The sequence below is a fragment of the Corythoichthys intestinalis genome, chromosome 17 (assembly GCF_030265065.1).
Source record: "Corythoichthys intestinalis isolate RoL2023-P3 chromosome 17, ASM3026506v1, whole genome shotgun sequence".
NCBI lineage: Eukaryota > Metazoa > Chordata > Actinopteri > Syngnathiformes > Syngnathidae > Corythoichthys > Corythoichthys intestinalis.
Window position 1 is genome coordinate 16,075,536 of NC_080411.1, and position 23,739 is coordinate 16,099,274.

A 23,739-nucleotide genomic window follows, 5' to 3' on the forward strand; every position below is an offset into this window, starting at 1 on the left:
GATCCAGGACCGCTCCTCCGGGCCATAGCCCTCCCAGTCAACTAGGTACTGGAGCCCACGGCCACGGCGGCGGACATCCAGAAGCCGCTCCACCCGGAAGGCTGGACCCCCGTCGACCGACAGAGGCGGCGGAGGGGGCGGAACAGGGGGGGCCAAGGGACTAGTGGAGACCGGTTTCACGAGGGAGACATGGAACGTGGGGTGGACCCGGTAATGTGCAGGGAGCCGGAGACGCACTGCGTTGGGGTTTACCACCTTCGTGATCTCAAAGGGCCCAACGAACCGGGGGGTGAGCTTCACGGACCCTGTCTTCAAGGGCAAGGACTTGGAAGAGAGCCACACCTTTTGGCCGACAGTGTAAATCGGTGCGGGCGAGCGGCGACGATCGGACTGGGTACGGGACCTCTCAGAGGCGCGGAGGAGAGCGGCGCGCGCTTGTTCCCAGACTCTGGAGCAACGGTCGATGTGGCCTTGGACAGACGGGACGGCTATCTCACTTTCCTGGGAGGGGAACAACGGGGGTTGGTAACCCAAAGAACACATAAAAGGTGACATACCCGATGAGGCATTCGGCAGGACGTTGTGCGCGTATTCAATCCAGGGCAACTGGTCACTCCAAGTGTTGGGGTGAGCTTGAGTGGTGCACCGGAGGGCCGCCTCGAGTTGCTGGTTTGCACGCTCACACTGGCCATTTGTCTGTGGGTGGTAACCGGAGGAGAGGCTCACTCCCACGCCTAGTGCCGCACAGAAAGCCCTCCAGACCTGAGAAGTAAACTGGGGCCCCCTGTCGGAGACTATATCTGACGGGATGCCGTGCAAACGGAAGACATGGTTAGTAAGCAGGGTTGTAGTTTCCGTGGCTGAGGGAAGTTTGCGAAGGGGAATGAAATGAGCGGCTTTGGAGAATCTGTCGACAATAGTGAGAATTACAGTATTACCTTTGGAGGGGGGCAAACCGGTGACGAAATCCAGGGCTATGTGGGACCAGGGTCGGCTTGGGACAGGTAGTGGGCGAAGGAGTCCAGAGCTGGGCTTGGTGGACGTTTTGCTGCGCGCACATACTGTACAGGCTAGGACATAGGATCTAGTATCTTCTGGCATAGATGGCCACCAGAACCGCTGGCGTAGGACAGCCAATGTCCTACGGATGCCGGGGTGGCAGAACAGCCGGGATGAGTGAGCCCACTCCAAGACCTGGGAACGGAGACTCTGGGGCACAAACAGGTTAGACTGGGGACCGGCTCGAGGATCTGGGTGCTCAGCATGGGAATCCTTTACTTTGCGCTCTATCTCCCATTCCACGGAGGCCAGGAAGCGGGTTTGAGGAAGAATCGGCGCGGGTTCTTCCTTAGGTTCAATGGTTTGAAATTGGCGTGACAAGGCGTCGGGTTTTGTGTTTTTGGAGCCTGGGATGTAAGAGAGCACAAAGTCAAAACGGCAGAAAAACAAAGCCCACCTGGCCTGTCGTGGATTTAGTCTCCTAGCCGCCTTGAGGTACTCCAGGTTCTTATGGTCAGTGAGTACGAGGAATGGCTCTGGTGTGCCTTCCAGGTGGTGACGCCATTCTTCCAGAGCCAGTTTTACAGCTAGGAGCTCCCTGTCCCCAATACTGTAATTGCGTTCAGCGGGTGAGAGCCTGCGGGAGAAAAAGGCACATGGGTGGATTTTGCTATCGGCGGGCTGGCGTTGGGAGAGCACTGCGCCCACCCCCGACTCTGAGGCATCAACCTCCACAATGAACTGGAGTGACGGGTCGGGGTGGACCAGCACGGGGTCTGAGGTGAAACGACTCTTGAGGTCACTAAAAGCGGCGTCTGCAGCGTCGGACCAGAGGAACGGTTTGGCGGTGGAAGTGAGGGCCGTGAGGGGAGCTGCAATCCGGCTGTAATTGCGAATGAATCTCCTATAGAAGTTTGCAAAACCGAGAAAGCGTTGTAGTTGCTTCCTGTCAGAGGGGCGAGGCCAGTCCAGAACAGCAGTCACTTTTGCCGGGTCCATTCGTAGCTTCCCATGCCCCACAATGTAGCCAAGGAAGGCAGTTTCGGGAACACTGAACTCGCATTTCTCAGCTTTTACGTACAGCCGGTTCTCTAGCAGTCTCTGGAGTACTTGACGGACATGGTCCTCATGTTCTGATGGGGTGCCAGAGAACACCAGAATGTCATCCAAATACACCACGACGAACTTGTTAATCATATCACTCAGGACGTCATTCACCAAGTTTTGGAAGACTGCAGGGGCGTTAGTGAGCCCGAATGGCATAACAAGATATTCATAATGGCCCATGGGCGTGTTAAAGGCAGTCTTCCATTCATCGCCTTCCTTAATGCGGACGAGGTGGTAGGCGTTACGTAGGTCGAGCTTCGTAAAGATGGTAGCCCCGTGCAGGGGGGTGAAAGTGGAATCAATAAGAGGAAGAGGGTATTTGTTTTTAATTGTGATTTCATTCAGCCCCCGGTAGTCGATGGTGGGTCTGAGGCCGCCATCTTTTTTATTCACAAAAAAGAACCCTGCCCCGACAGGGGAGGAGGAAGGGCGAATAATACCTGTGGCCAGGGACTCCGTGATGTATGACTTCATGGCCTCCCTTTCTGGTAGAGAGATGTTGTAAAGTCGTCCCTTGGGGAGGGTCGCACCAGGAAGGAGAGAGATGGCACAGTCGTACGGACGGTGAGGAGGGAGTGACACCGCATGGTCCTTACTAAAAACCAGTCCAAGGTCATGGTACCCTTCTGGCACTGCGGAGAGGTCAGGTTGCGTCGGTTCCTGGACCGAACAGGTAGGCACTAAGGCAGATTTAAGACAGTGTGAGTGACAATAGTTACTCCATGCAGTTAACTTAGGGTGGGTCCAGTCTATGGCGGGGTTATGAGTTCTTAGCCAAGACAGACCAAGAACCAGAGGTGTGCGGGGACTACGGAAAACAAAAAAGGAGCTCACCTCTCGATGGTTGCCAGATAAGAGGACATCAACGGCTTCGGTCTGTCTGCTCACGCTGAACAGGGGCTGTCCGTCCAGCGCAGTAGTCTTTAAAGGGGCAGGAAGCGGGTGTGTACGCAACCCCAACTGGCTCACCAAGGTTTGATCAATGAAGTTTTCGTCGGAACCACAATCTACAAGGGCGGTGACCGTGCGGGATTGGCCCCTCCAGGACAGCGTGGCGGTGAGCTGGAGCCGGCGTGAGGAACTGTGGGACATGTGGCTCACCAGTCGTCCCTCCTCTAATGGTGAGCCTAGCAGTTTCCCGGTCGCACCGGGCAGCTGCGAATAAAATGCCCCCCTTGGCCACAGTAAATACACAACTGAGCGCTGTACCTGCGAGTGCGTTCCTCCTGGGATAACCTGGCGCGGCCCAACTGCATTGGTTCAGATTTGTCAGCAGGGGGCAGTGTCGCCTGAGCCGCATCAGTGGCCTGAACAGGGAACGAAGACGGGCGTGGAAGGGCAGCTAGGCGCAGGCCGGGGGGGTTCGGCGGTTCCCGGCGTTGTCTTCTTCGCTCCCGCAAGCGATTGTCAATTTGGATCGCCAATTTAATAAGGTCGTCCAAAGACCCAGGCTCATCCCGCGTGGCCAATTCGTCTTTGAGGGACTCAGTTAAGCCGCGGGTGAAGATCTCCTGTAGCGCCGCATCGTTAAAACGGCTCTCAGCGGCCAACGTGCGGAATTCCACCGAGAATTCTGCGACGCTCCGTGACCCCTGGTGAATGGCCATCATCCGCTTGGCAGCCTCTTTACCACGAATAGGATGGTCGAAGATCTTTCGCATTTCATCGGTGAAGTGGGCGTATGAACTACACACCGCGGACCCCTGCTCCCATATAGAGGAAGCCCAATCAAGAGCCGCTCCGCGTAGGCATCCGATCAAATAAGCAATCTTTGTTCGGTCCCCTTGGTACATGGATGGCTGCTGTTCGAAGACGAGGCTGCACTGGACTAAAAAAGCACGACATGTACCAAGGTTGCCATCGTAAGGAGACGGAGCCGGGACGTGGGGTTCCCGCGCCGCAGCTGTTGACGCCAGGTTAGTTACGGGAACATGACTCGGCGAAGCGGCGGTGTGGCGGAGGGGAGGCGGGGCTGTGCGTGCATGAGGCAGCGGCGTGAGTTGTGCCTGGATGGCTTGAAGTGACTCAGAAATGTCCGTTACCTTACTGAATAGATATTCGATTGCTTGGTGGTGGTCAAGGAGTGACGTGGGCGAGTTGGCTGTGTTGTCCGTGGGATCCATGATGGCCCGATCAAACTGTTAAGGTGCGAGAGCAATAGGGGATCCCAGAGTGGACACACAGTGGTAAAAAATGAGCAATCGTTTATTGTAGGTCACAAGGCTGTCTTGGGTGTAGATTGCTGGGAGCGGAGCAGGGGAGCTGACGTGGGAGCTTGGGAGGAGGCAGGCGTGGAAGCTCGGAAGGAGGCAGGCGTGGAAGCTCGGAAGGAGGCAGGCGTAGAATCCGACAAGGAGCGCGCAGAGGACAGGACCTGGGGCGAGAGCAAAGTAGTCGTGAGCCGGGAATCAATGATATCATATAAGGAATGCGAGAAGCAACTGACGGCGAAACCAGACGAGTTGATCGGGCGACGAGGTGGAGCGTCTGCTGGGCTTTTAAAGCTGGCTGATGTTCATTGCTCTCAGCTGTGGCCGCTCCACTCGTCTGACCTGCAATCAGCTAAAAACATGCACACCTGCTGGAGGTGGGCATGTCTCAGAAGGAGGGGGAAGAGGACCTAACAGTAGCTGTAAGTGACATTTTGCTAAGGTGCCTGCTAATCTTTGACCTTTCCTTTTTTGGCCCAGACATGACCACTTCTGTCTTCTCCACATTTAACTGGAGAAAATTCTGGCACATCTATTCATTGATTCGATGGATGCATTTATTCAGAGAGACTAAAGGACTATAATCATGTGGGACACAGAAATGTAGAGTTGTGTGTTATCTGCCAAAATGAATAAAAACTGATCTTTATAGCACTTGTTGCCATAAAAGCCTCTACTTTGTTGGCTCTTGGGCTTCAAGACCACTGATACCGCCAAAGAGAACCAATTGGCTGCAAAGCGTCATTGCTTCAACAACTGTCATTTGGCTATCACGGCTCCCATGCTACCTGCTGTCAACACTGTTGTTGCCCCAAAATATTGCAACTCTTGCCTCCCAGCATGCAATGCGGCGCTGAGGCTATAAATAGCTTTCAAAGTTCATGTTCTGTGCTAATTGTTTCTTCAGTTAGTGATCCAGTTCTTCCATTAATTGCTAGTTATGATATTTAGTTTGTTATGTGATCATCTTAGTTTTGTCTTGAAGCCGTGAGTTTGAATGAGGTGTGATTTAGTCACCTGCTACTACTTGCCTCTGTCGGTGAAGTTGGTGAATGCCTGATCTTTTTCCTGCTCATGATAAGGAGGAATTGGCCCCTCCTGTCTCAGGAGCACCATAAAATCAGAGGCTACTTGTGTGAAAATTACTGGGTCAGTGAAGCAATCTTGCCTAAATTGTTTATGGGCTAATTTGCTCAAATCAAGTGGCAGTGCATCTATTGCGATCTGATTTTTTCAAATGCGATGCGTATTGTTACGTTTCTTATCGTGATATATTGTCGAATAATATTTTGTCCCAAATCTAATGTGAAAGGTGTTAGTTAGCAGAAACCCAGGGTGTAAAATTTTAATTTAGAAAAATGCTCTTTTACAGAATTGTCATTTTGAAATTTGATGATGTTGATAATTACCATGTCTTTAGTTTAGTTGATTTGTATCATGATAGCACGTTTCATATTGCCTGTAAACGCTGGCATCCGAAATGCTCATCTTCCACACTTATGTGTTGAAAGTCATTGTCAGAGAATGATTTTTATTTTAGAAACAAGCATGCCCTGTCATGTGTCACGTTAATATCAGTCATAGTTGCCTCTTTCACCTGTGAAAACCTTGGACTTTTTCCAGCTTGTTTTTTCTGTCAATCTCGTCGACCATTTGGAGCGCTGTCTTTTTAAATGTTGAGAGGAGGGTTGTGTTGCTAGCAACGCGCAATCTTTTGGGAACTTACACTCAGAGGAACAGAGGCTCTCTCTCCCATTGCTTTTCCCAGGACTCTTTGCAAGGCAGGTCGGCAAAAAGAGGAAGAAGAAATACCAAGCAACAGACAACTAGTTTTGAGGAATGAAAGCCACCAAAGCGACGCGGGAGTCGCGCTTCCATCCTGGAGATACTCCGCCGCACCATGTTTCATTTGTTCAGCAGCAGGGTGTAAGTGTGCCTTTGTGTCGAGAGTTCATCCTGGGTGTGGGAATCTACCGGGAGTTGTGGAAATTCCGGACGACTCGGGATGGAGGGTCATATCGGTGTCTTTTTTGTGGAGTTTCATGTATAGAGTTTTGCGCAGTAGAGCTAACAGGCTCTACGGCAGAAGGGAAAAACACCACAGCATGTACGGACTTGATCGTAGAAATATTCAGCGCTTCAGGCTATACTGAGTAGAAGAACTACTTGCTTCCCGAATACCACTTGTTGTTAATTCTTATTGTTATGTTGAATCCAGAAACGGGTCCGAGGTCCTCGTTAAGCCAGACCCTGGGAATCCTCTGGACAGCTGCTGCTAAATATTTGATGGCAGTTAGCGCACTCAAGGAAATGCTGCAGAGTTGCATGAATTGACTTGCGTGGAAACAGTATCGGACTCAGATGATGAGGTTCACTCACTCCAGTTTGCAGAGTCATATGAGAACTCTTGACCCAGACAATTTGACTCACATGTTTCAGTTCAGTGACTTAAGTTGGAGGAGTCAAAGTTTGCAGACTCACATGGAAATACTGTAGTCTTGTCTTAAAAAATGTTACTTACATGGAAACGGTAACAGTGGACTACAAAGTCGACTGATTCGTTTTAGCGGATTCACAATGAAACACTTCACTCTCAGATGTTAACTGGCATGATTTGACTCAAAACAGGAGTGGATTCAGGTTATTTGTTTTTCTGTCATTGATTTGAAGTTGGCAGATTTTAATTAGAAACACAGCAGACTCATTTGATTTGACCTCTATTGTTTGATTCATGAAAAATCCCAGGGGAAAAAAAAAACAATAGCTTGTTGATTTTAGGGCTTTACGTCAATTTGTTGTCAGAAAATACAGCATGTGGGTGTTTTATCCACCTCTTCTATGGTGGAAAGCAGAATAGTGATTGCATTAAGAGGTCAAAGATCACACTAATCACTCTACACTTAAGTGTGCACTGAGGTCAGGGGTCAAAGGTCGGGTTACTGATTCAACGTAGGAGTGGTTGGCCTAGTTACATTTGCAATGAAAGCAGCTTAGTTGACTTCTGGTTAGCATTTCTCATTAGATTGCAACTTTTTTGTCATAGATTTATGATTACATATTTCTTCTACTGAAAAAAAAAACATTTTTTTATTGTTACACAAACTTCACTTGCAACTCGTTACCAGAAAGTGCTTGCATAACGGCGGCATTAGTGCTTGAGGGTAGCCGAAGGATGGTTCGTTGCACAGGCAAAGCGATTGGAAAGAGGAGCGGAAATGCTGCTTCTCACTTCTTGACCTGAATATTCAATAAGCCCTGTGGCACTGGACAAAGATGGAGGAAAACACAAAAAGGACAGGCAAAAAGAAAGGAGGGCACCAAATTTCTTCCCACGCAACAGACAAGTGCCCCATTTTTGACTTTTAGCACTCTGTTCATGCGTTGCTTGTTGAGTTTTCTGACAACTGAGCACGTGAAATTGGCCTCAGTTCTGGCATACTTTGTCAGTATCCAGGCATCCATTGTGAAATTAGCAAGGCAAATCTTTGGACTTCACTTTCTTGCGACTCTTTAGAATCGGTGTTGTTCCCAGGCCTGTCCGCTAATTGGTAGACAAAATCTCTGATGCCAGTTAGCCTGCTACTACAAACGCTGCTGAGTCATATGATTCTATTAACCAAACTAAGTTTGAAGTGTCTCACCAGAGAGACAGAATCATATGATTTAGTTAGCTGAATTTAGTTAGCGGACTTTCACGAAATACTTTCCCAGCGTTTACTGTCTCGAGCCAAATCGATGGAGACACCTATTAGTCACTCACTGCACTTCGTCAAGTGCGTGACAATGCGTGACAATGCGTGAGTGGGTTGTGCAGCACATGCATTAATTGCGTTAAATATTACAACGTGATCCATTTTTTAAAAAAATTAATTACTGCCGTTATCGGGATGTTTGATAACCCTGCTTTAAGCCTAAACTAAAGACTCTGGATGAGTGTAACATATTATGTCTATAACGTTAAATACAATTAGAAAACGATTTAATTAAAAAATATATATATATTAAAAAAAGGCATGTCCGATATTTTTTTGCCGATTCCGATATTTTGAAAATGACGTGATCGGACCCAATTGATCGGCATCCCGATCGATCGGGTCCGGGACATCTTTAGTTGAGAATGTGTATTATCTTAAGTGTGCTCAGTTTCGAATTATTGCCCTTTGATAATCGGAATAGCTGACTCAGTTAGCGGACATGACACACTGATTTGACTCCAAATCAACGGTGGTTTTCTTGGGGAGTCCACTAACTTTGCATAAGCACTCTAGGTAGATAAGTCAATATCGTTAATTGGCTAAGTGTTAGCTCTTGTTTTCATATCAGCTGAATCAGTCATTTTCTCCGTTCGGTATGATCTCAGGAGTGTTTTTCATGTAGTTCTAGTGGCGTATTTAGCGTGTTATCGCTGCATTGGTTTCACACACAAAGGGTTGCATTGAGAAGCCTCAGAAAGACTCTTATGAGACGTTTTGTTTGCTATGTATTATCATGGTCGTGCATTTTGCCTTCCACGCAACAATACAAAGCTCTGCGGTATAGCTCGGCTTCACGTGGACCGAAACGTGCCGTCTTGTGTTTTCAATTGCATAGAATTAATGCCGCTGCGCAGGATGTACTTCTTCTTCTTCTTTCCAGGGCTTTGTTATTTGCAACGTGAGATGCATTAGTCAAGCGCTCACTGCCGCGTCTGAGTGCTTTGACGGTCCGACAATCACGTGAATGTTTTTTTTTTTTTTTTTTTTTCCCCAGAATGCATAAGTGGGCAGGTTGTTGCCCAGACACACTTAGGCTCTATTACACTGCTTGACTTACACATAAGTGTGTTTCTATTGAGCAGTAAGCGCAGAGAATTGAAGTAGGCTAATATTATTCCATCATTGATAAAATACTGGAGTCTAGAGGAGGGTGTATTTGTTAGCACCACTTTTTTATGACTGAATGAAACTTGACTTTATATCTATATAATCTTCATACTAGTATGAAATATATTTGAACCATTTATTTTGACATACTGTATATGATATTCTGTTCAAGATTCTAAAACCAATCATGATTAGAAAAGTGCTGTTGGAATGTTTGATGATTATAGCTTTTTACCAGAGGTGGGTAGAGTGGCCAAAAATTTGATAAGTAAGAGTAGCATTACTTCAAAATAATATTACTCAAATTCAAGTCGTCATTCAAAAATTTTATTCAAGTACAAAAGTATTCGGTGAAAAGAATACTCAAATAGTGAGTGTGTTATTTTATAGTCTTGTGTTTTATGGTCCCACGGAGTAGCTTTCCAATTTTGTTGTTTGCTCTGCTTGCAATGACAATAAAGGAATTGGATTGAATTGAATTGAAAACATGAGTGCCATCTAGTGAACAAAAAAAACATATTTCCTACCATGAAATGAAAACGATCATTGCTCTGGTTGTCTATTTTTCTATCGGTTCCAAATAAAAACTGAGAGCGAGATTGAAATCCGCGCCTATCCGCGAATATTACTACATTTTTCTCAAAAAGTTACTCAAGTAAATATAATGGAGTAAATGTAACATGTTACTACCCGGCTCTGATTTTTTACCCTTTCTTAATTGTATCCCACAATCAAGACAAGCAATATATCCCATGATGGATAGTGCCAATAGAAGACTTTTTTTTTCTCTGTTTGTGACAATTTCATGCATTATGACGCAAAACTCATTCAAACACATACTGTAGGGAGTTGGGAATGAGGGAATAAGTGGCTGATTTATTGTCCTCTGTTTAAAAAGTCTTTATATAATGACTGGGTAGTCGGGAAGGGGTGATTCCCAATATACTGATGGGCTTCCTAATTTTGTTGATGTTTCATTTGTCTAGCATTAATGCTAATCAATGTGGCTTCTTAGGCATCCTGCTTACTCACGTAATGGTCTTGCTACAGCAAGCATCCATTAGTAGATGATAATGACCAAGATGTCGCGGAAGGACTTGCTCGAGGCGTCCTCACGCTTTCCACCCACACGCTGGCGTGTGAATGCTGCGGCGCATATGCTCGCCCTCCCGTTGATTGTCGTCCTCCTTCTGAGTCATTCCTATTCCTCGTTTGCTTCTTCTTAGATCTCATCTGATGCCCAGGCTGAAGGAGTCTCGCTCCCATGAGTCACTGCTCAGCCCCAGCAGCGCTGTGGAAGCCCTGGACATAAGCATGGAGGACGAGGTTATCATCAAACCCGTGCACAGTAGCATCCTCGGTCAGGACTACTGCTTTGAGGTGAGGGAGATGATGGATTACGGCAAAGGTGTCAAATGTACGGTCGGCGGGGTTGTTCTGCCAGATAGGCATCTTGTAGTTCATTCATACTGTACATCTGGGGCGGAGTTTTAGGGGGGTGTCAGGGGCGCGGCAGCACCCGGGCGCATAGGTTTTTGGGTGTAAAAGGGGCGTGGTTGGCTGAGGGGAGGGTCAAACAGAAAGTTAAGATGATGCGCGGAGCTATGATGTTGTGTTTAAATTAGGGGTGTCAATCGATTAAAATTTTTAATCGAGTTAATTACAGCTTAAAAATTAATTAATCGTAATTAATCACAATTAATCGCAATTCAAACCATCTATAAAATATGCCACATTTTTCTGTAAATTATTGTTGGAATGGAAAGATAAGACACAAGATGGATATATCCATTCAACATACGGTACATAAGTACTGTATTTCTTTATTATAACAATAAATCAACAAGATGGCATTACCATTATTAACATTAAAGCGATCAACGGATAGAAAGACTTGTAGTTCTTAAAAGATAAATGTTAAGATAAAATTTTATATTAAAACCCCTCTTCATGTTTTCGTTTTAATAAAATTTGTAAAATTTTCAATCCAAAAATAAACTAGTAGCCCGCCATTGTTGATGTCAATAATTACTTACACAATGCTCATGGGTGCTATTAAGCCTATTAAATCAGTCGCACCCAAGCGCCAGCAGAGGGCGCCAAAACTCAGAAAAACACAAGTACACATTTCACTGTGCTGTCATTTTAATCTGTTTGAGCGGGGCATTTGTGCGTTAATTGCGTCAAATATTGTAACATGATTAATTTAAAAAATTAATTACCGCCCGTTAACGCGATAATTTTGACAGCCCTAGTTTAAATGTTAGAATATAACCTTGTTTTCCAACACCCAGGCCTATAGGGAGCCCCGGCTTGTGGGTGTCAATGGCGCGTGGTTGGGCGAGCGAAGGGTCAAACAGAAAAGTAAGATAATGTGCAGAGCTGGAATATAGTAAAGGGGCAGTTTACATGGTGATGCTCCGAGAATACGACAAATTTCAAATGTGCATTTATATGGTTCCATCTCCTTTCGAACAATGTTGCAATTTCACGTGAAGACGATGTAGTATTCATGCCAGGCCCTCGGGGTCAGTGCAGTTTTACAAGGTGACAACCAATGATAAACTTTGACACCAACAACCTCGGCAGCCCGGAAGACAACATACCCGCCTACTACAAGCAATGGCATTTTTCTTTTGCTCTAAAACGCACAAAAATGGAAACATTCAACATATTTAAATAAAAAATACCATAAAAACAGTAAATTAAAGCCGACGTTCCGCCATATTTGCTGTTTTAAATGTTTAGTAGCACCGCTGGGCACGCCCAATATGACATGTGCGAGTGCTGACGTTATCGGCGCGGGAGCTTTCCTTTGACATGGATGCGGAGCAAGTCCTCTATGGTATAAACACATTTTCCACCATGAAACAAAAACTTGCTTTGCTCCAGCGAAGTCAGTTTAGGGTAGGGTTAGCACTTTTTTAGAAATAGAAATATGGGATGCCCCCCTCGCGCCCAAAGCTGTACAGCCTTGGAAAACACTTTTTATCTTCTAAAATCTTTTTCATAATAATATTGCCTTGTTTCATAATTTGAGGGCCATATTACACACTGTGTCTGTTATTTTTAAAATGTTGTTTTTCATTTATTTAATTTTGACCCTTTTGGGGTTCCATACTTATTATGATAATTCATGCACGTAGCTTTGGCTGTGAAAGGCATATGACTTGATTCTTCCGCGAAGCACTTTCGAGAAATATGCTGCCGTCATGTGTGTTGTGAGATCCACCACTGTCAATGACAGCAAATGAAAGAGAAATAATGTACAGTAATACTACATATAACGTCGAACAAGCACTGTTAAACTCTTCCAAGCTCATCTTGACATTTGCCTGGGCAGGTGACGACATCCTCGGGGAGTAAGTGCTTTTCCTGCCGCTCGTCAGCCGAGAGAGACAAATGGATGGAGAACTTGAGGAGAGCCGTTCAGCCAAACAAGGTGACTGGGACGAACACATAAATCTGACCTGTGACCTCACCGATGGGCCAAAGAAACTGATGATTAACAGATTGGTTACCTCTTCTTAAGATACTTCTGACCTGGTGTGGCTCCCTTTAAAATCTAACTGTTCAGATGTAACAGTAAAACGTTCAAGTACTGTTATCAAATGGAAATATAGCATATCAAATAACAATAATGATATATATTTTGAAACCCTTTTTAGGTCATGTGACTATTTTTAGTAATTGAAAAAAAAGTGGTCATATTGGGTTGTGTAGGCCATAATATTAACATCATGCATATCAATGATTTCAAAGCGTGATGTCAACAAATGCGGGCGACACTTCTCAATTATAATTATATTATGTTTGATTATTATTAATTCTTGTTGTATTTTTTAAAATTTTTTATTTATGAGTAAATAAAGTTATGAAACAATAAAATGTTAATAAAAGCAAAAATACACATTTAAAAAATTAAAATCACTTAAAGTACACTGTAGCTATGGCCCCCAATAATACTTAGTTAAGTAAATAAATAAGTTATTTAAAAAATAAAATAAAACTTCTTATAGTGTTTAACTTATTGCCTATCATTGACAACAATAGACACCAACTAAAAATGTTATAAGGAAAAAAAAGTTTTGTATTAATTTAAAAAAAAAAAAAAAAAAATACAGTAATAATGTTGTAATTTGGATGTTGATTCTGGTTAATAAAATCTGTCTATCTATCTCTGCTTAACTATCTGTCTAGCTCAGTGTTTTTCAACGGGTCTGCCACAGCCAACTAGTGTGCAATGAGAGATCGTCAGAAGTGCCGTGAGAAATTATCCAATATCGCGGCGGAAGACACAGACAAGACTGAAAAAGCAGTTTCTGCTCTTTTACTCTTCTTTAAAAGAAACTGCTGTATTTTAAGCCAAAACAACTGTGGTGTTTGATAGAACAATATGCCCATATACTGCCATAGCAGATTCAAGGCACATTAAGCCGCCGAACTATTTTTAATTTGTCAGTTTTACTCTGGAAACCCCCGTTTACAGAAGTCGCGCAACCGCTTGTTTCAACCCCGCCATAAAACGAAGGTAAATAATAGGGTTGTTCCGATCATGTTTTTTTGCTCCCGATCCGATCCCGATCGTTTTAGTTTGAGTATCTGCCGATCCCGATATTTCCCGATCCGATTGCTTTTTTTTTTTTTTTTTTTGTGCTCCCGATTCAATTCCAATCATTCCCGATAATTTTTCCCGATCAGATACATTTTGGCAATGCATTGAGAAAAAAATGAATAAAACTCGGACGAATATATACATTCAACATACAGTACAAATACAGTACAGTACTGTATTTGTTTATTATGACAATAAATCCTCAAGATGGCATTTACATTATTAACATTCTTTCTGTGAGAGGGATCCACGGATAGAAAGACTTGTAATTCTTAAAGGACAATATTGTGACTAAATATTGCCATCTAGTGGATTTTTATAAGTTTTTCAGTAAATGATAATTCAGCCATTTAACTTCTGCCCAAATGCATGATGGGAAGTGCAACCATGACTGTGCGTAATGGTACCAATTGATATATCTTCTCAGCGTTGGGAAATAAAATAGGGTGTTAAGAAAAAGACCAACTACTACCTTTCTTCCCCACATTGCTTCCCGTGATATTTCTGATTGTTGAGAGAGGGATTGTAAGGCTTTAGCCAATTAAAAAAAGACTTCAAAGGCTGTCAAAGTTCTCTCTACTCATTTTACGTTGCCTTTTAGTTCTATGTATACGTAATACAGTGCCATTGTAAATGGTAAATGGTGTTATACTTATATAGCGCTTTTCAACCTTTCAAGGCGCTCAAAGCCATTGTAGATTGAACGCGACAATGCGTGAGTGGGTAGTGCGGCGCATGCGTTAATTGCGTTAAATATTATGATGTTATTACCGCCGTTGACACGATAAATTTGACAGCCCCACTTTAAGCCAAAACTAAAGACTCTGGATGAGTGTAAGACATTTTGTCTGTAACGTTAAATACAATTAGAAAACGATTTAATTTTAAAAATATATACATACATATTAAAAAAGGCATGTCCGATATTTTTTTGCCAATTCCGATACTTTGAAAATGACGTGATCGTGAACTTTAAAAAATTATTCATTCTCATATTTTAAACTTTTAAACAAATTACGTCACAATGAAAAAAAAGGTGGCTGTGAAAAAGTCATGCATATCTACCTCATAACTATCGCTTCATTCTATGTTTTTTTTTTTGGTAACTGTCGCATTTTCTCCAATATGTTAGATGATAAATAATCGTTTCAAACTAAGAAAAACTGAAAAAAAAAGTTTAAAAGGGTAAATATATGAAAAAGAAAATCTCGACCCCTCCTTGATGTCTGCGATTTCTGCATCGCGACCCTTGTTATATTACCATGTTTCACCCATAAAATCCCCCCAAAAATCCAGCTATGGCCTTTCACATCTGTGTCTTGACACTCAGTGATACATGCTACATGGAATTTATGGATCAAAACAAGGTAAGTACGCAATAATATCTCATTAAAGTCATTGCGTCTTTAATTCTGCTTTTTCATGCTCTCACCTCCAGATAAGGTTCCGCTGTTTAATTTTTTTTTTAAATGCCCTCCTGTTTGAAATTTTTCGTGCCCCAGAAAATTGAGATTTTAAGCTTTCCAATGATGTTTGTCAAATTAGGGGTCTCAGAGCGGAACTTTAAGTCACCTGAGTGTTTTCCGCCATACGTATATCAGACGTTATTGAAAATGAAAGAATTTCACACTGCTGTAGAAAATGGCCAAATGTTCGTGAAAATGCTTATTTTAATGGCACTTACTCTGTAACGCCCGCAAAGTCTGCCAGTATTTTTGACATGAAAAATGCCCTTGAAATGTTTCTCTCTGTCCGGTGTTATCATCTCTCCCACTTGACACAATGGCTAAAGACTGAGGAGACAGCATAATTATCGGCGTGAAGTTTTCTCAAGCACTTTTCTTGTCACGCAGGACAACAGCAGGCGGGTGGAGAACATGCTGCGACTGTGGCTGATCGAGGCCAAGGACCTACCCGCCAAGAAGAAGTATTTCTGTGAGCTGTGCCTGGACGATGCGCTCTACGCTCGTACCACCTGCAAGCTCAAGACGGACAATGTCTTCTGGGGCGAGCACTTTGAGTTCAACAACCTGCCAGTGGTGCGCTGCATCACGGCGCACCTCTACAAGGACACGGACAAGAAGAAAAAAAAGGACAAGAACAACTACGTGGGCTTGGTCAGCATCCCTGTGGCGGCGGTGACCGGGCGGCAGTTTGTGGAGAAGTGGTACCCGGTCAGCACGCCCAACCCTGCTAAGGGGAAAACGCCCGGACCTATGATACGCATTAAGGCGCGCTACCAGAGCATGAACATCCTCCCCATGGAGCTGTACAAGGAGTTTGCCGAGTACACCACCAACAACTACATGCTGCTTTGCTCCGTGCTCGAACCTGGCATCAGCGTCAAGAATAAAGAAGAGATGGCATGCGCGCTGGTGCATATTCTGCAGAGCACCGGCAAGGCCAAAGTAAGTTACGCGGAATCGGTAGAATATGTGGGGAATTACAATTTAGATTCAGATTAAAGAAAAAAAAACATTGATTTCCAATTAGGGGTGTGACAAAATATCGAAATGGGGATATATAGTATTGGCCCGAATATAAGACTGTGTTTTTTGCATTGAAATAAGATTGAAAAAGAGGGGGTCGTCTTATATTCGCGGTCTAGACATTATACCCATTCACGACGCTAGATGATGCCAGATATCATTGATGCAATGTTCTTTTATGACCGATCTCAGCTACTCTCCCCATTCACGACGCTCGATGGCGCCAGATATCATTGAAGCGATGTTCTGTCATGACAGATCTCAGCTATTAGTTTAACCCATTGGCATTATTTTATTGCAATGTTTTTCCTTATTCAGATTGGTTTCAAGACTACAGTTACCGTATTTTTCGGACTATAAGTCACAGTTTTTATCATAATTTGGCTGGGGCTGCGACTTATACTCAGGAGCGACTTGTGTGTGAAATTATTAACACATTATTATATCATTTCTTATGTTATTTTGGTGTTTTGGAGTGACACTGATGGTTTGGTAAACTTGTTAACATATTCTTTATTCTATAGTTATCTGAATAACTCTTAATAGCTATGTTACGTTAACAAACCAGCCACGTTCGCATTTCATTGTTCATGCATCATGTAACATTATCATACTGTACACTTATTCAGCACGTTGTTCTCTATTGTATTTTTATTTTAAATTGCCTTTTAAGATGACATATCTGTTTTATGTATTGGATTTTATCAAGTAAATTTCCCCCAAAAGTGCGACTTATACTCCAGTGCGACTTATATATGTTTTGTTCCTCTTCGTTGGGCATCTTATGGCTGTAGCGACTTATACTCAGGTGCGACTTATAATCCGAAAAATACGGTAGTTAGACTTCACTTGGATGGTTAATGCAGTTATTGCAATTTTGTTGTTTTATGACAATAGATTGGTTTATTTACATTTCAAAAACCAGAAGCCATTCATTTACGAATGTGATTACACTTTAGTTTACATATTTAAATGTTCTGATATTAAGATTTGAAAGAGGCAAAATAACATGCTTTATCTCTCAAATATATTGTTATAAGAATTTGTTTCAGATGTACTGAAATTATTTTCTGTATAAAAATTAATTTGGTGTTCAAAAAGTCTTTTTGTCAAACTTGAGTCTTGAAAAAGAGGGGGTCGTCTTATAATCAGGGCGTCTTATATTCGGGCCAATACGGTATATCAATACTTTACCGCCAAGAATCGATATTTCATTCAAGTAAGGTACCACTGTGTAAAAAATATAAAGGAACCAACAGGTTGCTAACAAAATCTTCCACTAAAATTGTCACTTCCTGTTGAGTTTGAGTCCCTGCCCATTCATTTAGGGAGATTCCCGGGTCACTTCCTGACCATAAAGGCCCCCAAATCAACAAGAAGTGAACCAGAAATGTCCCCAAAAAACAAAACGATGTGGGTCAAAAATTTGACTCAAGTAGGAGTAGCGTTACTTCAAAATAATATTACTCAAGTAAAAGTAAAAGTCGCCATCCAAAAAATGTACTCTGTCATGTGTAGGGCTCAAATCTTGGGACTTCTGGAGCCGTCCTATTAGAGGGGGGTTCTGTCATGTACCAATGTATCAGCATATTGCCAGCATATTGCATCACACCCATATATCACAAAGCTTCCATCACAAAGACTGTGTACTCCTTAATATGTCACAAAGAACAACTGAGAACAGCATATAAGGCACACATACATAGCATTCAGTGTCAGGTCGTCAGCGATTCAGCATACGTTTGCATGCCAACTAGCCATTACCGCTTGACCTGATTGTTTTCTTTGCCTGTCAACATCAATAAAATCCTGTGTCTGCGATACGCAACTGGTTCCTCCATCTCGTACGTGACATACAAGTACAAGTTAAAAAGTATTTGGTGAAAAGAGTACTCAAGGAATGAGTGACATTGTGATTAACTGCTTACAACATTTGATTTTTTTTTAAGCAATGGTATTTTTTTCTCAACACAAACTTATCTATATGAACTGTTATTATTATAGCCTCCTGTACTAAAACATATTACATGACCACATTAAGCCAAAGGGGGGGGGGGGACAAAAAAACATTGAATTGCGGCAAGAGAAAAAAATCGACGGAAATGAAGCATTATTCGTCCAAAGAGCATGAGTGTCCTGTAGTGGAGAAAACATATTTCCTATTATGAAACTAAAAGGATCATCTCTCTGATTCTCCTTGGTCAATCGGCGCCAAATAAAAACAGAGTGATTAAAATCCGTGCTTTCGAAAAGCGCTGTATAACACCATTTACCATTCGAGTCATGTTGATGGCTGTGTCAACTACTTATTTTTTGACGGTGCTTTAAAGACACCACATGAACAGGCTGGCGTAGTCATGGAACGGCAAGCTTGATTGCAAGCAAGATTGGTATAATGGAGTCATATGATTATTGTTGTAAAGTCTCATTGGTGAAACTGGTTGAGCCACGGTTGGCGTCTGGCAAAAAAAAAAAAAAAAAGACAAAAAAATCTTAATATGTAGAATAAAGAGGAAAAAATGTAATGTTTAGTGTAGCGGAGTAAGCGTAGCGTTTCTTCTCAAATCTACTCAACTAAAAGTAAAACTTAGTAAAACTGCTTTTTAAAGTACATTTTTCTCAAAAAGTTAATGTAAAGTGTAAGTAAATGTAACAGAGAAAATGTAATGCGTTACCACCCACCTCTGGAAGTGGCCCAATTTATTTCCAATGCCTCCATTAATTTCTAATGGCAAAAATATGGCCCCATATGATGAGTAAGTGACCTAAAAAAAAAATCCCCCAAATCTACAGGAGGTAACCCAGAAATGCCCTAAAATCAACAGGAAGTGACCCAAAATCAATAGGAAGAGTCTCAATTAGGCTCGAGCGTATGACGCGGCACTCGCGAGGTTTCCGCCGCTATCGCCATTTTGGAAGCGAGAAACATAAACCGTGAGGCATTTCAACACAGGTCGCTCTTTAAAAATGGTTGGAAATTATGGTGCGGTAAAGAATTGCAACAACCGATCGAATAGAAAGGAGAATGTACAGCTTGACGGAACACCATTGAGTTTCTTCCGGATCCCTACATGGAGAAAAGGCGAGGGAAAGGTCATATCTGAACTTACCAAACGTCGAAGAATGGCATGGGTGGCCTCGATCAGAGGGAAGGGCATAACGTTTGATTCTCCAGTTACACACAAAGTTTGCTCTATGCACTTCCAGTCCGGTAAGTTAATTTCGTTTGTTTAGGCAAATTTCAGTAACTTTATGCCCTAAGTCGGCCTGTTGTTAGCTATAGCTACAGCTAAACAACTAGTATGCAGACATGTGCATTGTCTTCATAAGACATAATTCCTGTAGTTGCTAAATGAAAAAGCTGTAATATTTTGACGTGAGAGAGTGGCAAAGAATTTGTACACAGGCTACATTTTCTGCAACAAAAAATGTGTACATCCGTGGTCACAGACTAATGTAAACACACATTGCCTACCTTTGCTAGAAAGATGGTATTGCCGTTTGCTATGGTCATAATGTGCAGATCCTGCACCCATCCGCAGCAAAACTGTTCGTGGCTTTGTAGCGATTTGTAGTTTCGGAATTGCTGATGAGTGTAGTAACATACACCAAACACTAAATACAGCATGATGTCCATTTCGCGTAGTGGTGGAAGCTTGTCGACATCTTTATTCCATTTGTGTTCGGCTTGCTCGTGAGGGTCAACATTGTTCACATATCTGTCCTTCGCCGTGGTAACAAGTTTGTCTCTGTATCGAACTGGCAAGTTTTCCCTACATTTTTCCATCTTTGGCACTCGTAGTTGAATTGTATTTGCCGTTAAGTTTAAATGTCCCGTGATGCAGACGTGCTTCCGAAATGGCTGCGTTGTCGCAAATTTCGCACGATCCCGTGCTGCTGTGACGTAAACGCTCGAGCCTAATTTATTTCCAATGGCTCCATTAATTTTTAATGGCAAAAATATGGCCCCGTATGATGAGGATATGACTCCAAAAAAAAAAGCCACAAAGCCTACAGGAAGTAATACAGAAATGCCCAAAATCAACAGGAAGTAACCTAAAATCAATAGGAAGTGATCCAATTTATTTCCAATGGCTCCATTTGTTTCAAATGGTAAAAAATATAGCCCCATATCAGCAGGAAGTTAGCTTTAAAAAAAAAAAAAAAAAAAGGCCCAAAGTTTACAGAAAGTAACCCAGAAATGCCCTAAACCCAACAGGAAGTGATCCAATAAGTGACCTTTAGGCCTTAAAGTCTACAGGAAGTAACCCAGAAATGCCATAAAATCAACACAAAGTGGCCCGAAATCAATAGGAAGTCAACCAAAAAATATAAAGGCCCCATTCGTTTCTAATGGAAAAAATTACGGCCCCATTTCAACTTTTTACATTTACCTGAGTACATTTGTGAAAAGGAAACGCTAATCTTATTCCGCTACCGTGGGCTACGCTAGACTCGCTCCATTCGATTAGAAAAATAATAACACCATTGTTTGAAAATATCAGTCATTGTAAGCAGTTACTCACAATGTTACTCGCGAATTGAGTATTCTTTTCATCGAATCCTTTTTTTTTTTTTTTTTTTTTTTAACTTGAGTAGTTTTTGGATGAGTACTTTTTACTTGAGTCATTTATTTTGAAGTAACACCTCTCTTACTTCAGTCAAATTTTTAGCTACTCTACCCACCTCTGACATTTATAACCTATTCTAAACTGCCTGATTTCATCTTTTTAAAACCTGGTTCAAACTTTTAATTTGGAATGTTTTCCGACATAAGTGTTTCATGACAAATATAAGAGAGGGGTCGAGGAGGACTTGCATTTATGGGATCTTTCGGAATCTTTACACTATGCATGCGTTCGTGTTCCTGCCTACAGACTGACGTTGAGAATGCGTACCATCCAAATATCTCAAATATGGGCTTCACCAACGCCGAGAGAAAAATGGCTGTTTTCATGGCGATGTTCTGACCAATAAAAAACTAGCTTTAAAGGGGAGCAGACAAAGTCACCCGCGTTATGTCCAGTTCTTCTTTACAGTCTATTCCCAAAAGAAGTGCTTGATGATTTGACTCTTCATTTTATGCTCTGCACATGTACCCTCCACGGATAAAGCGTGTCTTGTGAATCTGGACATCCAAGCGTTGTGTTTCCTCAGGGTATCGTGCAGACACTGTTACAGCACATAAAGGTTAAATATTCCCGCACCGTCTGCTGCTCCTGTGGTGAACTTTTCACCCGCGCAAATGCAATAGCGCAGACAAGAGACCAGAGAGGCAGGTGATTTCCTCCTGCTTGCAACAACCTATATTACATTTTTAGCACAGACGAAACACTTATGCGTATCCCCTGAACCTCCCTTGTGACATTCGGATAAAATCAGGCGGGCGCATTGCTAACATGGTACATTAATAAGCATACCTGAGTTGATTTGTCATTGTTAAAATACCCAAAATATTTCACTTGTATCACCCAACGTAATTACTGTTGGGCTATGTTGCACTTTGACTGGTTCAGAGGACTGTCATGTCATACTTAGGCTGCATTCACACTGCATGTTTTTGTCCATATTCGACATGTATCGGATTTTTTCATCACGCTGCATGTTCAGTCAAATTCCGATTTATTAAATCCGTCATAAATCGGAAATCTACCCGATGCCTCTGCAGTGTGAACACAATTCCGGGTGAAAAACGTAGCCACTTTTCGAAAAAACAAACAAACAGCTTGGCGGACGGAAGTACAAGAAAATCATTTTCGGCTATCAGGTTACAAAAATTTTGGCTCCGGTACCATAAAATCCTCGTAATTTGGCGCCGGTTGGCTAAGACCTTCCGCAGTGTTTTTTGCGATGCGCGTGCGTGTCACGTCATGGACGAATTCAGTTTAGAAATTAGTTGCATTTATTATTGCAATATGAACGGTAACACAAAAACATAAAACAAAATATCTGAGTGTTATGCCCTGCATTGTCAACAAAAGCTTACCTGATACAAGAAACGCTTTGCGAACTGCTTGGTTAAGATTCCTGAATATTACTCGCATAAAGAAAGGACAGGGGTCTGCAGTCAACAGATCTATTTGTAAGTCATAGCCTTGAAGTCGTAGGCCTCAAGTACCGTATTTTTCGGACTATAAGTTGCACCTGCCATAAAATACCTAACGAAGAGGAACAAAACATATGTCGCACCGGAGTATAAGTCGCATTTTTGGGGGAAATTTACTTGATAAAATCCAACACATAGAACAGATGTCATCTTGAAAGGCAATTTAGTATAAAAATACAATAGAGAACAACATGTTGAATAAGTTTACAGTATGATGTTACATGATGCATGAACAACGAATTGCGAATCGGCTATACTGTCCTCACCAGGACGCTACGGCTCGGTCCTGGCTATACCATGTTACCCGCGGGTTATTAAAAGTATTAAAAAAGCATTGAATTTAGTTTTCCATTATTAAAGGTGTTAAAAGTATTAAATTAGCTGTTGTAAGTCTGGAATTTTTTCACCGTGGTCTTAATTTTCAAGAACATCTCAGTGCAACCTAAATTATATCCGTGAGCAAGTTTTTTTTTTGTTTTTTTTTTAAATCCATAACGAAGATGACTCATAGAATTTTTACGATGCACTGCACTACAAATCGAAATGCAACTCGTGCGTGCCAAACTACCACAACCGGCAAAACGGAGAATCCATCCACCTCTGCATCGGGAATGCGTCCGTTTTTCGGTGGAACGAAAACCCTGCAGGCAGAAGTATTGTGGATTCTGAACACTAAAACAGACCACCATTCATATACTTCAAATGAGTCCATTGGTGATCTATTTCGGATATTACGTCATTTTTGGTCGGCATCGGCTGTCACAATGTTGGTCATATTGCGTTTTGTTCCAGAGGGAGCGTTCCCGATGTCTTAACTGTCTTTTGTAACGAATTTTCAGTTGGCAGAAAAACAAAACACACATTTTCTTAATGTTTAAATAGTCTACATATTTTTATGACCACTATAAATGCATTTACACAATGAAATAACGCTGGAAAAGTTTGTCAAACATAATGTTGCTCAAATCGTGTTTTTTTTTTCCGGAGGGAGCATTCCCGACTTTAAGATAGAGGTAAAATCGGGCCTAAAAAGTCCAGCCCGACCCGAACTGGTCCGCGGGTATTAAAGCCTGACCCGCGTTTTGTGTGATAACATTTGTGACGATGTCTGCATAAAAGCCTGTCTTTTATAACCAATTCTCAGTTGGCAGCAAAAAAAACGCACATTTTCTTAATGTTTAAATGGACTACATATTTTTATGATCATTATAAATTTATTTACACAACGAAATAACGCTGGAAAAGTTTGTTAAATATAAATAAACATGCGGTTTTGCGGACTTGTAGAGGGGAAGATTAAAAAGGGCGTATAGGCACGCTCTGGCTCTGCAATGACCATACAGTGCCTTTT

General features: G+C 42.5%; 1 protein-coding gene across 11 annotated transcripts in view; it reads left to right on the plus strand.

Annotated features, from left to right (window-relative positions):
* LOC130905857 (disabled homolog 2-interacting protein-like) overlaps positions 1–23,739 on the plus strand; it is a 198,875-nt gene that overhangs the window by 138,012 nt on the left and 37,124 nt on the right. For 10 of the 11 annotated variants that reach the window (XM_057819595.1, XM_057819597.1, XM_057819596.1 and 7 more), the window contains 3 exons: positions 10,405–10,558; positions 12,522–12,620; positions 15,647–16,201. In XM_057819595.1, coding sequence (XP_057675578.1) covers positions 10,405–10,558; positions 12,522–12,620; positions 15,647–16,201 — 808 coding nt within the window. Of the gene's footprint in view, positions 1–4,785; positions 6,243–10,404; positions 10,559–12,521; positions 12,621–15,646; positions 16,202–23,739 lie in introns of those variants that run through there. The other variant, XM_057819605.1, reaches the window with a different exon arrangement.